The sequence below is a fragment of the Zonotrichia leucophrys genome, chromosome 3 (assembly GCF_028769735.1).
Source record: "Zonotrichia leucophrys gambelii isolate GWCS_2022_RI chromosome 3, RI_Zleu_2.0, whole genome shotgun sequence".
Classification (NCBI taxonomy): Eukaryota; Metazoa; Chordata; class Aves; order Passeriformes; family Passerellidae; genus Zonotrichia; species Zonotrichia leucophrys.
In genome coordinates, this window is record NC_088172.1 from 85781384 (window position 1) to 85798735 (window position 17352).

General features: G+C 36.1%; 1 protein-coding gene across 1 annotated transcript in view; it reads right to left on the minus strand.

Moving 5' to 3' along the window:
- Positions 1-17352, minus strand: part of USH2A (usherin) — a 374998-nt gene that overhangs the window by 268598 nt on the left and 89048 nt on the right. Inside the window, exon 21 of the mRNA XM_064709111.1 lies at positions 7785-8015. Within this exon, the coding sequence (XP_064565181.1) occupies positions 7785-8015 (231 nt within the window). The remainder of the gene's footprint in view (positions 1-7784; positions 8016-17352) is intronic.

Below are 17352 nucleotides of genomic sequence, written 5' to 3' on the forward strand. Positions count from 1 at the left end.
AGAGACCTTATCACCTTGTTCCAGTATTTAAAGAGCGGCTACAAGGAAAATGGAGAGTCCCTTTTTACAAAGAGTCTTTTACCTGGAAAAGACAAGGAGTAATGGGTACAAGTTACTCCTGGGGAGAATCCAACTGGACACGAGATGAACAATTTCACAATGAGCCAGCCATTTGAATAATGTTTCCAACAAGTGGTGGGTTTCCTAGCTCTGGGCCATCAGCTTCAGCTGATGCTTCCAAATTCAGCTGAAAGCTAGGTCATCTTGTCTAGATTATACTTTTGCCAAGAAAGGTTGGGCCAAATTGTATTTTTCTTTTTGGCTATTATTTCTCATTAAATCCTTTTTTGAAAAAGTACTTTGGGTTATAAGTTTGCTATACCAGCACATGAGAATCTCACAAAAATCTTAAAAAGTACTGAAGTACTAGTATGGAACGCCCACAATTGTTCTAGCAAACAAAAACTGTTAGAAATAGTTACTTTTCTTTCACATATCTCTGCATCATCAGGTATTTGAGTTTGAGAATTTCCAGAAGCATTCATACATTCACTCCAAAGGGTGACAATCCATTGAACTACTCTTTTCTATGTTCAAACCTGCTACAAATTCTTTCTTTGATCTGTACAATTTGCTTTAACTGAAGTGAAATCAGTCTCCATTTAACACAGAATACATGGATCTCTAGCATGCTAAGCTTTCAAGAGAGTCTTCATACCTTCCACTCTTTCCTTTATTTTTTAAATTAAATAAATATCATGCCTTTGTGCAGTTTCTATCTGTTTCATTTTGTTTGCTGTTTTCAGCAACTTTCATTTCCCCAAATCTCCCTTAACGAGTCCCTCCATTTTGCACCCTTTCTTAGCGGTGCACAAGCACAAAAGGAATCCCAGAAGATGTCATGCCTGAAGCAAAACAGCACTTCCATAACTGTTTCTTCTGCTAATTCTTAGGTTTGACACTTGCAGAGAAAATGCCTACCACATTACAAAAGCAGTGAATCACGTTAGCACAAAATTAGCAAAAGTCCAACTAGAGTTGTGACAAAAGGGAAGAACTGGTCTTTTAAAAAGTACAGTCATCTTGTGTGTTCATGACAATCAAAATATCCAATTCTGTAACTGGTTTTTGCACAGACAGGTAAGGGTCTTTCCACTGGCAGGTTGATGTAACAATGGGAAAGCTCCTGCTTTTACAACTTCCCTGGTACAACTCTACTGTGTTCTCTAAAAGTTACCATGCACAAGGAGAAAAAACCGGTTTTAACTATGCAGTGCAGAATGCACAACACTGGCAAAAATCTGCTTTATCACTAAAGGCACAAAAATGCAGAAAAAACCCCAACATACTACCCTTGTAAGCCCAAAGCTCATGCTGCATAGTTGATCTGTTAAAGTACAAGAGGTAAATATGAAAAATAATACACAAGGTGAGATTCTTTTTTCTTCTTCTTTTCTGTGGTGGCTACAAATGAAAAAAAAAGAAAAAGGAAGAGAAAGCAGCGACTTCATACCGACAGAAAGTATGTCTGTGCCTAAAAAAACAGTTCATCTTAGTGAAAATATTACCCCTGTAACACTGGCAAGGTCAGCATCAGCTTGGCTTATTTGTTGCCTAAGTCCCTGTTGTGCATGTTCAAAAATGTTTTAAGTTGTTTTGTTCATAAAGCAGCAGAGTTCACTTTGTTGTGCCAGATCACTCCTTTTTCTCTATATGCAGCTCCTCTCTCCCTCCCTATCTTTAGGCTTCTTGGGATTCAAAAGGAAGAAAGGAAGGAATGTGTTTTTCAAGATGAAACTCTGAATTCATTTTAAGTACTAAGATAAAATTCTACCTAAAATCTCTGTGCAAACAGTTCTCAGGCAGAAAAAAGGATGGTTCCCTTTCTTACTGAAGCCAGCCACTTGACGGTGATATAGAAGATCTTTATCTTTCTTCCAAAGATGAAGATGCGGGTTCAAATCATTCTTTTGTGAAGACAAGAGGAGAAAATATAAGAAGCTGGCATAAAAATTAAAAGCATTTCTAAGGACAAGTCCTGTGGCAACAACCCAGACAGAAAGGACACAACAAAATGTGAGTTCTCCAGGAGCTTTTTAGTGTATGATTTAACATAAAACTCTGAAAAATGATTGGCAATATTAAAGGTTCCCTGACAAAGAGTATGTTCTTCAAGTCCGCAAAACAAAGGTGCGCTCTTTCTTTCTCTCAGAGTATTCAAAAGCTTGGAGTAAGAATTTCTTTTGCAATAGTTTCTCCCTCAGAAAATCTTGTTTACTTTCCTCAGTTCAATGTAATGAAATAAAAAGGCTGATTCTTCAAAAGCTGTGAAAGGAAAAAATGCCAGCAGAGTGACAAAGAATACATAAAGCCAAACTAAGCAAAAGGGTCGGGTTTCTCTCCTCCTCTTTCTTTCTCTCCATCATTTTGGTATAAAACTGAAGCGAACAAATTTAACTGCATTTGCTATAAAGTTTTGTCTATAGATTAGGGAATCCTTGCCATCAATCTGGAGAAATAGATGGACCACAGGAGGACTATAAAAGTGAGTAAAAAAACTGGCTAAACAGCAGGACTCAAAGGCTTGTGACAAGTGGCACAAAGCCCAGTGGGCAGCATTTACAAGAAACTGGTACTGGGACCAATTCTGTTTAACATTTCTATTCATTAAAATGGATCCCAGGTGATGGGATGAAGTGTGCTGTCAAAAAGTTTGGAGGCAATTAAAAAATAAAATTAAGGGCTGCAGTGGATACACTGCAACACAGAGAAACCTTAGCAGGCTGGAGAAATGGGCTGACAGAAACCTTGTGAAATCCAGCAGAGGCCAAATGCAAGTCTTACAGTGCAGTTTTGGGTACGCTGGCATTAAAATAAAAAATAATAAATAAATGGGTTTTTTTTAAATAAAGAAAATTAAAAATTTTTAATAATACAATAAAATAAAATTAACAAAAAACAACCCACAAAAATACAAAAGGTACTTGCAGCCTGGAACAAATCCAGTTTGTTCCAGGCACCAAGACAATCAGGAGGCCAAATGACATTGAACAAGAGACTAAGACAATAGGGTTTGTTTAGTCTTAAGCATGGAAGAATGGAGGCAATTACTGCCTTCTTCAATTACCTCCCCAAAGGACATAAAGAAGATGAAGCCACACTTTTCTGGACCTCTGCAGTGACAGAATAAGAGGCAACGCACATGAGATCATAAGCAGAACATTTTGCATAGATATAAGGGAGAAAAATAAACCAAAAGACAGGTCAAACTGGAAACTGGAACAATATTTGGAAACATACTTAGCTACATATGGAGAAAAGAAGCAGACAAAGCCCAAAATAGGTCTAGCTGGACTCAATATGAGCAGGAAGACTAGATTATTTCTCTTCAACACTCTATTACCTTATTCTGAATTAGTGATTAAAATTAATTTCTAATGATCTCAAATCATTAGTTGTATAAAGAAATGCTAAAAAATACCTAAGGAAGAAAAATAAAATAGAAGCAAAACTAGTTCAACTCATGCAACCTTCCCTCTACAAAGAAAATTGTCAATCAGGAAAAAAAAAAAGGCATCTCTTTCCTACTAAAAGTTATTTGGTGAAATGAACATCTTTCCCAGTTTCATTGGGTTAGTCTGACTTTATAATAGGATATATGTTTGGAAAACATTCTTAGAGGTCACAGAAACAATCCACTTACTCTAAAGCAGAATCAATTTTAGCCAGGTTATTCCTGACAAATGTTCATCCAACTGTTCTTTAAAATCTGCAGTGTCAGGCTTTCATTTCTTTCTCACAACAATGAATTCTTTTGCTCAGCTAGCCTGCATCTTTTAGAAAAAAAAGACAATCTACCTTGCTGTATTTTAAGCTTATTATGAGTGTATTGCTGCTTTACTCACAGTAAACACAAAAAGTTCATTCTCTTCTTTTAAACTATGCATTTTTATATATTTTAACACTGTTATCATTTCTCCTTTTAGTCTTCATTATTCTAAACTACACCATTTTCTTTGGCCTCTCCTCTTACATTGTTCTAGAATGTCTAATCCTGTTCATTTTCTTGGTATTCAGTCATAATGCATCCCTTAAAGTTCTGTTGGGATGCTGGGAAAGGTCTGTTTATTTGGCTCCACAAACTAATGAAAATATCTGCCCCTTTGACTAAGAATCAAATGTTTGCTCAAGATCCCGTGGAGTGGAATTTGTTTTACATTACTGCAAAGCGAGTTCACTGTGATGAAGAGCTATGGGGAGATCCAACACTGAATGGCCACAGCCATTCTCTGCTCAGAACAAATGTAAACTCTGCTTGTGCAACGTTCCATGGCAAACTCATTAAGAAACATCGTTACTGGAAAGATCCTCCACTCTGAGAAATGTCTGTGTATCCGAGCCAGAATCTGGCAGTAAAAACACTAGCACAGATATCAATATTTTTTTAAATACACATTTTTAAGACCACTTTACAACACTAAAAACGTCATTGTAAAAAAAAGTTCTTCTTGGTAATGCTTAATATATTAACATCTTACCTCATACAGTTATTTTCTAATGATTACAGAGCTGAACAGGAATCATGTAGAGGTTAGCAAAGATTACATAGTCCAGGCAAGACATACTTCTTTTTAAGTGTATCCTATTTCAGAAAACTTGGAATCAAAGCAAGGCTAAACACAAAACTTTCTTCAGAGTACACTGCATTTTGATCAATATTATATGAATTACTTTGTTTTAAAACAAGTAGCATGCAAGAGGAATGACATTTGAACTCCAAGCTTGCTACTTCTACACCTTGTATAAAATAGATATTATTTCTCTTAATGACAAGAGAACCAGAAAGGCAAACACAGCAGTGGTACTACAGCATTCATACTCCAGACTCACAGCCACAGCACACAAGCTGGACCAATAAAAGCAAACCACACAAAAGAAATAATTTGTAAAATCTCCTAGCCAATTCTAGAGGTCCTTTTAAGTATAAAGTCCCGCATTAAGTAGAATCTGAACTTCAGCTCCTCATTAGTTAAATCATACCACTTGGTTGTCCTCATGAAGATATGGAGATAAACACCTAAATACCTCAATTTTCAGAGTGATGGGAGATGGATAAGTTCCTTCAGTAAAACAAGAACACTTAGATACAACAAATGCTGTTGTATCTAAGAACTTCAAGGAATGCAAATAAGTACTAAAAATCAAGTCTGCATCATTTGGGAAATGACATTATACATGGCTAAAACATTTCACATTTTGAACAGCTATAAAGTTGCATGTAGACATCATGAGCAGAAAAAGTCTTTTTACTTGATTTCCTCTCATCTAATGCGTACTCAGAACACACCTTCCTGCGCAGCTGGAGGCTTTGTTACAGACAGGACACTGCTTAGCATAGCCGGTGTTTATTGAATAACTTTTATTTTTTTAAAGATGATTTTGGAAAATTTCCCAGAAAATACATCTGCCCCTAATACTTGCACCATGGATGGTAAGACCAGCCAGGAAGGTAGTGAGGACAACTGCAATTATTAGCAATGAATAAACTGATCAATCTTTTTCTGGATTAACAGTGGGAGATCCCAGACGCACCAAGAAGTATCTGTCTGCTGACTGACACATACAAGCTGGCACACTTTTGTGTCAAAAATGTACACAGCTGCATGCACACTAAAGCTGTTCCATCCATAAAGCACAATTGCCAGCTGCTTGTCTTCAGAAATGGGTCATAAGAGAGGGTCTCAACAACAAAACAACTGCAGAGTGCAGTTAAAGAATATTTTTCATCCCCTTAAGTGTCTGTCTTTATAAACTCTCCTGGATTTGCTATCATTTTCCCCTCCATCATGTTTTGGAAGAAGGACAGATGACCTACTAAGAAAAACCCAGATATATATATATATGTCTTTATTGAGTTACCAAACCTGAACTACACATTTTTAGATACCAAGCATAGACTGATTTAATCTGATTGTCAGTCATTACTAGCAGATGTCTGGACAAATTGCTTAGTGTGTTTTAGTTCCAGGTTGTCTCCAAACACTCTGACTAATAGCTGGTAGAAGAGAACATAATCCAAAGCTATGATGAATTATATTTATCCATCCAGCATTATCAGCCATCACCTGCCAATATGAAGGGAGCTTTATTTCAAGATCTTCTAACCTGCCTGTCCAAACCCTCTCAAATCATCTCGGCCATCACAATAAACTTTACTCAAGGCATCAGTCTCAGCTTATGGAGTAGAACTAAACCCCAGAGTGAATCAAAACTTGGGTAGACTGGTGTTGGGCTTGCTTGGTTAAAAATAGTCACAACTGACAACAAAAGACATATCAAAAGGGTCAAACAACATACCAAAGGGTTTTTTTCTAAATATACAGTAAAGGGTGCAAACTGATGTGAGGAAAACCATTGGGCAATTTAGATGAGGAAAGGAGTCCAACAGTTGTTCCTACAGATTCCTACACAGAGAGAGGTTGTGCCAGTCAACACAGTGTCAGTATTTAACTAACACATTATCACTTTTTATTATTTATCAGTCAAGTAAGCACCTAGCTAAAAAAAAAAAAGTGAAGGCATCTTCAACTTTTTTTTTAAGTCAGATTCACCAAGTGATCATAGAGAAGCAAGAAGGTGATTTCTGTTTTAGACAAAACCTGAAATTGCACATACACATTTGCAAGTACCAAGTGCTTGAATATTCTTGCCAGAATTATACCCATGGTGAAGACAAGGAGTATCTTCTTTGAAGAAACAGCTGAGTGCTCTTCAAAGCTCCAGCATTCTTTTTTGTGCCAAGAGTGCTGCATAGTTTTTGCAGCCCTTCTCTCTCTGAACAAACAAGTACCATGTTAAGTTGTGTCACTGGTGTGGCCCCAGCATCATCAGTGTGCTAGCTAATGCTTGCTCTTGCAGTCACCCAGATTCCTTTTGGATTTCCCCTTCCTGCTGTCATTCTCATGGCCTGAAATAAATATACACGCACACATGTCTTTCATACTTTTTTTTTTTAAGTCTTCAACTCTGCTATTTCTTCTTTTAAACACTCATAGTTCATGCAGGCAAATGCAAGATTTCCCTTACAGACTGCTACAACATCTCAAATGTGCTGTCAGGTTAATTTCTGAAAAAAGCATACTGTCGGCATCTTTGCTTTACCCCAGAATTCAAGATACCAGCAAATGGTGAGAACACAGAAATAGCTCATAGGTCTGCTTCAATCTGAAAATCTCATTTTTCTAAAGTAAAATAACTAATCAAGAAAAGAGAGGGAATACTCAAAGGCTCAGAAACAGTGGAATTCTGTCAAAGTAGCAGGCTTTTCTCTTTCCTTAACAAAACAAACAGGATCACAACACAAATGCTCTGAAACTGGAAGACAGAGCTTTTTGACTGCTTATGCAGCCCCAGGAACCCTCAAAAATGTACTAAACAAAACACATCTTAGCACTCACAGCAAATTAATTACAAACTTCTTATCCCAGAATAATAAATAAAATCTTATATTTACAATGCAAAGCCAAGTCAAATATGCAGCAGCATCACTGTCATGTACATCTCTCTGTCCAAACATGAAGTAATAAAAATCCCACATGTCCAGTGATTTCCACAGCCTTTTTGAGTGAGAATCAAAATAGCCCATACATCACTAATTATTACATTACTTTAATAAATTAGAACTTACCTACTTTAACATTTAAGCTTTACAGAACACGATACTAAACGGTAAAATGAATGCCGAGTTCAATTAGTACATTTTCAAGTAATTTAAACGCATTTACCTGTAAAGTAGGTATTGGTGGGGAGAGTGGAACTCGCAAATCTGTAATACCCATTTCCTGGGAAACGGATCCCTTTTGTTACTTCTATATTCATTGCAGCTAAAGATGAATCCATCCTTTCCACCTGGTAGATGGGAGAAGGCCCATTAAGCTCTTCAGGTTCATCCCAAATTATCTTTACTGTTGTGCTGTTTATGCTTTCAACACGAGGGGCGCTAAGTTTTCTTGGAGCTGTGGACAAAAAAAGTTATCTAGGTATCACTATCCACAACACTTGGGGAATTATTTTTTGCACATAACAATCTTTGCAAAACATCCTGTTTAATTTCTGATCTTAAGAATAAACACAGATATCCAAAGGAGATTAATTAGGAGAGAAAAAAACCCTCAAAAAAACATTCTTAATCTTTATGAGACACTTTCAGTTGCACAAGAAATACTTTGTTTATCCAGGCCTTAGACATATGTCTCTATAATTATATCTAAAATATTTTTGTTTGTAATCTTTGAGAATATTAATCAACATTTTCATAAAAAGTATATTTGGATTCCTTCCTTCCTTGATGGGCCACACATGTCAAACTTCCTGTAAATGTGTATCTGTATGACTTTCACAAGGGGATGTGAGCGAACGACCAAAGGAAAATTTGAGCAGTCATAACTCTTGTTACATCTCAGCGTGGTACGTGACAACAGGGGTCTCTTGTCACTGGACTTACCCTCACGAAGAGGAGCAGAACAGATCTCTCTCCACAGCCCCGCAGACCCTTCAGGTTGTTCTCACGATGTGCACACCAGACAGCAGCTTGTCTTCAGATAATTGCTCACATCAAGAAAACAACCCTCTCTAATTTTTCTCCACCAATTCTGGTGCACACCAGGACTCCAAACAAGACTGCTTCCACAAAGGTAGCAGCATAAGATAGTTTTACATTATAGGATGATCCTCCTACTGTTAAACCCAATAGTGTGATATTCTTTTAAACACTCTGATAGCATTGGCTACTCTATAGCTGAGTTATTAACTACAATTATTCAATTTTTTAATAAAAAGATGTACAGTAAGCCACTGGAGGGCAGCATGACGTGTTTAGATAATGGCGGCCCTACAGGTGGAAAGAAATGGACCATCCCTGAAACAAGAGAAGGCGTCACCTGGAGAAGTATGAGAACACTTTGCTATGTACAGAATCTATTTACATCTTATCCTGCTTTTTTCTCACCCTTCTTTCCCCAATAAAGAGAAGGATTTAACAACAGGAACAACTACACTTGTGCCCAGGAAGTGAAATACAATGACAACTTGTAAAAATTACTTGTTCCCATAATGACACAGTAAAGCGCAATAAACGCCTTTCAAGAACAATAAAACCTGAATTAAAATATGGGCCTTCAAAATGTGACACATTACTTCACAGCCCAGCATTGTACATAGCATGAGTTCTTTAGAGAAGGAGAGATTGCTTCATTTAAAATTAATTAATAACATCTTTTTAAACATTCCTGCATTTCCAAGATCATTAACACATTTTTCATTTTTTCTATTTGCCAGTAGTATATTACTTCTTTATTTTTTCTTTTTCTTTGTCCCCCCCGCCCCATAACTTGACAGATAGTCTTCTTGGAGAAAGCAAGGAGTGGGGGAACTGGGAAACTGCCAAAGGCACTATGTGCTGTAAATTCCTGCTTAGGTATCATTTATGACTTCACAATCTAATTAGTATCTCACGCGATGGTAGAAATTTACAATGTCAAAATTGAAGTAATGCAGTGTGAGGTCATAAGCTTGCCTGCATAAGTAGGGCACAGCACTAATGAATTGTGGTATTAATGCACAAGTTTAAATAGAAAACATGGCTTAACAATCAAAACTTCACCTCTGAGGGAACCAGCCTACGTCAGCACTTTAAATGCAAAACCAAGAGGTTGAGCCCTCCAGTTCAGATTACTGATGGCAAAACAGAAATGCTAAAATTCATTATTTTTAAAATGCATACAGCTGACTAGCATTCATGACAATAACTACATCTTCCTTTAAAGTCTAGTATTAATAAACGGCAGTTACTTGGACCATAATTATGGCATCTCTGATACCCAAACCTGAAGCTTTTATGGGGCTTATGCAATTAACTACTTAAATGCATCGTAACACTTGCTTCTCTGACAGGGAAGTATTGATTTTTTAATCATTTTCCAGTCTCCTCTAGCACAAATAAATGTACTACAGTTACAGTTAATGCACTGTGTACACGCATTAAACACTGGCATGACACAATTTATTATTTTGTGATATATGGAACACAAGACTACCCTTTCAGAAAGTAACATCCTTGCTATAGCACTAGTATTTAAACTACAGTCTCCCTGATGCTTGAGAATTCTTGTGCATCAAGACAACACATCAGCACATCAAAACTGTACATAATAGGTTACATAAGCATTTAAAAACAAAAATAACAAAAAAATCCAAACAGAAAAACCAACTGCACACAAAACCAGAAGATCTTGAAATAAATCTGTAGCACTAGCCCAGCAGGGTACTAAATGCTGAAATTAAAAATATTCAACATTAAAAGATTCAGTATGTATTTTCCTAAAGGTGTCACTGTGGTACCTGTAGCTACTTTCTGAAAGATGAATGGAGTATAATTTTACCTATTTAATTTTTTTTAGTCACGTTCTGTTAAGACACATCTGTCAAAATAATGAGCATACTGAATTTTAGTGAATTCAAAGTCACATTTTTGTGTATTTTAATTATGTAGTTTTAATGTCCTGCTATATAATACATATTTAATATATTATAAGGCTAAAACAGTATTTAAAAGCCCATGATTGCTGCATGCCATTGTGTAGCAGAGGGCACAGAAAAGACCAATAAAGACAGATGGTCCATACAGCTTATGTTGAAGTCATATATCTAAATATAGATGTTGCTACACAGGTCATTACAAACAAGCCTTTCCCATGTGTTTATGCACACACGTGTACACAAAAATGAAGTTGGTAAGTAAAGAGCAGTTAATTTTGTTTTGTTTGAAATAATATCATTTTAGTTTTAGGCTCGAAGACAGATGCCAGCATTTCGCTCTGAACAGATGGTAATTCCATCTAATAGTGCATCTCTGTATTAGTAAGGTCTGTTGTGTATACAAACAGTAATAAACACTAGGTAAGGATCAAAATAAATTTTAATTGTTGACATTAAATTCTGGCAGCCATGGTTCTAAGGATACAATACTCCTTTCTCAAGTCTGTCAGGTTTACTAATACAACTGCTAAAGCTTTTCCATACTCTGCCAGATTCTTGTCCCAGGAATAACATATTTACACTGTGGCTAAATTTTACAGGCTTACATATGTCTGAGTAACTTCTGCTCAGCTTACTGTAGGTAGGTATTTGTGTACTCTTCCACCAAAATCCTGAAGTAGACACTGAAAGGTTCAGGAAGGTAAATCAACAAAAAGTCTACCATTTTTAACTGTCGAATCCCAAATGTATACATACAAAAGAAAAGAGAAAAAAATGCCAAATTCAAGGAAAAAAGTTACAGAAAATATCTTTTTCTTCTCATACTGGAGTCTGCCTTGCATGTAAAACTGCACACCTCACTATGGGTCATGCATTTCATTTTTGATTCCAGTAATTAGTCCAGAGGACCTTGAGTTTGCCATTGCATTTCAGGTATGTTCTCCTTTTCTGGACTCACAACAGTATCAGTCATTTCAACAGCAAATGAGTCAACCAATAATACCTACATCTTCCGACAATATTTTGAGTAATAGGAAATTCTTTAGAGTCCATTTTGGGCTCCTTCCCAAAATAAAAGAATAAAACCCACCCACAACAGACATCAAAAGAAAATTCAGTAACATGGATATGTTGCAATCATATTTCTTTTAAAAAAGATGTAATCCACTGTATTTTTTGAAAATCATGAAAAATATATTGCTTCCACCATATGGGACAACCAACGACTCACCAACCGATTTAAGATGCAGCATATTGAGCTGACCATATGTTACAGTGCTGTTGAATGGCTGAGTGATTCATGCCCGTCACATTCTAGTATATCAATTAAAGCTCCTTGAAGTCTGCATGATTTGTGTCTCTGTTATTAAACCCTGCTAATTCATCCCACTTACACATCTGTTATAAATCTCTAGGAGTGCTGCATGATTCATGGCAATCTGTGAGCATGGTACAGCAAATTCTTCTCCTTGTAATTAACAGTAAATTGTTTTACTGCCATGCAATGAATTTTTCAGTTATATTGCAAATGAACTCCTAAATGCACGGTTCTTTCCTAAGAACTGACTTATATTATTAGGCAATTAAAAAGTATTGCTTTGAACCAAAAGCTTTTAATCAAGAGGAATGCAACTTAAACATAGCTTTAAAATATTGCAAATTTGACAGAGAGGAAAAAGAATAAACTGAGCTGTTTTGAGCTATTTTATGGCATACTATGTGGTTGGTGGGGGAGAAGAAACAAACAACTTTTAATTCCCTACTGATTCCCTGAAACTCAAAGAGCAGTTTAACTACAGCTTGAACACTTGGCAAGACAAGTTTGAGCAGATTCTATTTATCTCAGAAGTTACTTAAGTCATCTGTCATTATGAAATTTCTCAGATTACTTTACACTTTTCTAATTGTAAAACAGCGTCTTTATTCTTGGAATAAATAATTGGATAATTAGCCAAGCTGAATCATCAGAGGATTCCAGTGCTGCTCAAGTGTTCTTGTCAAAGGTGAAGCAAATTCATTTCAGCTTTGCCTCTGTAGCTTTCTGAAGAGGCTTTGATTTTTTTTCCTGCTACATTCTTGGCAGCAGCCTCAAATTCATGAGTCCATACATCAAGTCAGTAGTTTAACAACAAATGAAATTAAATTCAAAGAAGGGAAACTAATTGAAGGACAGCAACAAAAGTGTTTGGTAATGTGCTTTTTAATATGGCATGCCACATTTGCATGATAATTTTTCCTTTTTAGCATGGAGCAGAAAGTGACTAGCTTAATGAGGGATTATTCAAGACAGGAATGAACAAAATGCATTCATAACTAAGAACAAAGATTGTATTATGAAACGGAAACAGGCAACTGCCGAGAAGTAACTGGATGATTGGTTTATGCATTATGAATAAAAAGGTAGAAAAATATTTATATTAGTATTCACTAATGACTATATATACAAGATTGTTGTAATTAAAATTATAAATTAACATATTAAGAGTGCTTGTTTAATCACTTTGGGTCTTATTCACAATGAAGAGACTTATGTACATGCATGCAAAACAATCCGTGTTTCCAGGCCAGCAGCAAATGGCCTTCGTATTTCTTTTCTGTAACAAAGGAAACTATACATTTCTTACTACCTGATTAATGGGTACTGGCGATTTTAAAATTGAGGCATAGCCTTTTGTAGAAAAGCCATTTATGACAGACATTAACAAATGAGGCTTTTGAAAAGGGTCTGCACCGGACCTTATTCATGAATGGAAAAAATGGGAAAAAATGGACAAATAACTCAGATTAAAAGGGTAATCAAAAATAAAACCACACGGAGTGTAAGACAGCCCAGAATCACCCCAGCAAACCCAGAGGCAACTCCAAAGCCCCAAATACAACTGGTTGAGAAGTCTGCCAAGAAGCCAGATGCAGCTGGTGCTGGAAGAATTTCTCCTACAAATTAGCTTCTGAACCTTGTAATTGCCATCAAAAGCAAAAGATCAGGAATACAATGTGCTGGGTAAATGGCAGCAATCACAAATCAAATACTTTGCTATGTCTTAAAAAGTGCATTTTAAATGATTTTTTTTTTAAATTAAGGGCAAAGGAAAGGCAAACTTAATTACAAGAAGTAAGCTTAGTCACACAGCAGCTCATGAAATACAGCTGTATAGATTGTTTAAGGCAACTTCTGACTATATGATTTGAGATCAGTAGCGTAAGCAATTGTACTGGTCCAAGCATTCACATGGCTAATTTCATCCTGCTGAAATGATAGAAAATTATAGGAATAAAATGGCATTTCTCTGCCTCTGAAAAATTTTGAAAACATGCATGTTTTGTGTTGGTAATTCCTAATTTCATGCAGACACATTGTAACAAAAAATAACTTTCAAAGGATCAGGTCTCTCACTGGTATCAGCTAGTTAAGTTCTATAGCTACCATTTCAGAATCCTGAAATGAGAGAAAACCATTCAACAAAACCTGCTTTTGAAATTAAAAAAAAGAAAAAAGAAAAAGCCTAAGACATAGTAAAAGCAACAGACTGAATGCCATTCTCAAAAATAAATAGGAATTTGAACATGGCAGAACCCAAAGAGAAGAATAAAGGAAAACTTTGCTCTATGTACTGAGTTGAAAAATGTATAATTATTGTCTAATATTGCTCTCAGTTACATATATGCAGATCCACTTGCTGATCTTGTGATAGCACAGACTAAAGCAAAGTTCAAACTGGATTTCAAATTTTCAAATAAAATTTCAACAATGAACTTTTCCTCATCTATGAGCCAAGGATTTCAATAACATGAGCAGAATATTGCAGTGCATAAAAGTGTTTCAAATTCCACAAGGATTGTGGAAGCTGCACCTGCTTCATTTATGATTTAAAAGATGGGTTAAAAAGTATGAAACACTTAACTGCATATATAAAAGTCTGCTATTTATGTATTTGTATCAGTACAGATAAAATTTAGGTTCTCTTTCAGTCCAGTCACCTTCTCTTTGAAGGTAACAGGGATGGGTAATTCTCTTCTATTACCTTCCTACACTTATTTTGATCTTTCATCCCAATACTGCATTTATGCTAACACTGATGTTCCAACAATTTTTACCATTCTTGGAGCACCAGGCATGACTGTTCTTTTATTTAGCTCACCCCCCTGGCTTCATTTGCATTTGTAACACTCAGCCTTTTTATAAAATAACTCCATTCCTACCAAACTTTGTTTTCTCACACTCTCCCCTCCCATTCTTCTGATTTGTCTTCTTTATTACCATTTACAGACATTGTGGGTATATGTATTGGAGGAGGAATGATTTTGCCAGTCTGACAGACACAAGGACATAGAGACAATTTGAGTTTTCTTTCACTCTACTCCTGCAAAGCTACACATGAGATATTCCCAGTAAAGATGCCTAATTGAACCAAGTTAGAATTAATCCATTAATTAAGTTTGCTTCTGGATTTCACCCAGTCACAGTCCAAGAGACTTCAGCAGACTTTTCCTGATGCTTCAGCCCTCTTGGGTGCTATCCTTAAATTCTTCTCCTGTGTGAAGTAGTCTCTTTTCTTTATCATTTCAATCCTATCTCAAAACCCCTTACTTTTCTTCCTCAATAATTGTGTTTCTAGGTATTTCTTGCCCTGTTTCTCCCTTTGTTTTCCTTTTCTGTCTGAAAATGTATTAAGGAAAAAAGCCCCACCAAACTAAAAAAGAAAAAAAAAAAACAAGTCTTCAGAGAAAGAGATTAGCTTTAAAAAAGTATATTTTTTTATAACTAGATGTCAAATTACCCTAATGGATCTGAACAAAGCTTAAAAATTACTTGAGACTTCTAGTAGCAAATTTTAGAAGCCATTGGCAATTTCAAGAGAACCCCCTTCCTAATACACATCTGTAGGACATGCCAAAATCACAGCCATCAAGATACCCATTGATTGAAATGTTGCATGTGATAAACCTAGAACATGCCATACATGAAGGTGAGTGGACATGGTTTTCCATTATCCTTCTGCTCCCCCCTCCTGAGGATCAGAGGAGAAGAATTAGTCCAATTTAGTATAACCTCTAGCCTGACTTGAAACACAATTGAAAGCTCCTGGATTTTGTTACGATGCAAGGGGACCATCATGCTGGAACACATTTCAGTCAAGACTTCCTCCAAAAGGCTGCCTTTGCCAGGGCATGGAGGGGGACTGGCATCCAGCCAGGTATGCTGTCTCTTTGCCAGGGAGACATTCCTCCATAAAAAAGAACTCCCCAACAGTCCTAGAAAGACAATTTTAATTTCATTTTGCACATCTCAATGACAAAAAAAGAAAGGATAGAAATGGACTAAGGCTGGATTATCTAGTTTTACAAATGCCAGGGATTGGTTTTCCCAATTCCGTTTCAAGTTTTAACTCCCTTTGACTACTATCACATAAGTAGTGCTTCTTTTAAATTGTCTTTGGAAAGACAGTTTTACAGAACCTCATGGAAGGAAACGTGCACACACACAAAAAAAAAAAAAGAAAAAAAAAACAAATCTCATACAAACAACCAAAAAAACCATACACAAAAAACCCCCAGCATGGATAGGATGAAATAATATCTCCAGGAGCAAAACAAAAAATGTGACTTGTGGAAGACACATGCAAATTGCTTGCAAAATGTAAGTTTTTCATTTTTCAGTTTGCCAAAATTTAACACATTGCAATAACATGCTTTAAATACAAAATAAAAGGAACACAATACAGCACTGATTCTTTTCTTTCAAGGCTTACAACAATAAACAAGAAAAGGCTTCACCACAAAACAGCTAATAAATGGGGATATGCCTGTTATGCTATTTTGTATTCTCCTGTCTTCTCTAATGTGATAGGTCTCTGAGTATTAACACAACCAGGGAGGAGATGGTCATAAACAAGCTGTCAAGCATAACTAAGCTATTGTTCCTGAATCTTTTAATAAATGTATAAATGCAAAGTTGGATCATTTGTAGTAATAAGGTGTGCTGTTTAGACAATATTTGTTTCCATGGTTATCAGCATAGACTGGAACATTGTTTCTCATGGCTGTGTGGAATAGGATAAAGTCATACTTATACAAGTAGGAGGCTCTGTATAAGAGAAGAGCCTTCCACTTGAAAAAAAAATGGAAAGGCAATGAAATAAATAGACATGAAGAACTGAGGACAGACTAGAGACAATATCCCAACACCTTAAATATCACTTCAGCAGAAAATTCCCAATATGTGAGAAAAAATTAAATGAGAGAGGTAATTGCAAAGATCATCATCACAACATCCATATGACAACACTAATTGCTTAACATTTTTAGTTCTACTTGTTTAACATTTTTAGTTAAGCATTTTAGCTAATATTGTGACATCAACTAATGTGTTTTAAATGCCTGTACAAAAGGAAACCACAATGTTAAGTGGTCAGCTCTCTTCAGTATGTCACATATCATGGGTTTGAGCTGGTATTTATAGTAATAAAGAACCATACTGACTACATCATTCCATGAATAAAGAGACTTGTAAAGCTGATATTCCTAAAAATTTCTCAAAACCCTCCTGAACCCCTGCTGTCCAAGAAGTGAGTTTAGGCCAGTCCTTTCTTCAAAGGAAATGCAGGCTTTCTCCATCTCTGTTCTGGACTGATATGTATTTTCCCCTAAATTTGTAGGCAGTACCTTTGAAATCCATGACAATGGTACTGAAATTAACTTGAAGACTGAAAATGCATTAAGGTGCACAGGAACACATATGCAAGTTTCTTTATCACTGTTCCCATATATATGTAGATACATACCTAGAAAGCAAAATCTCAAATCGCAGGGGCTAAA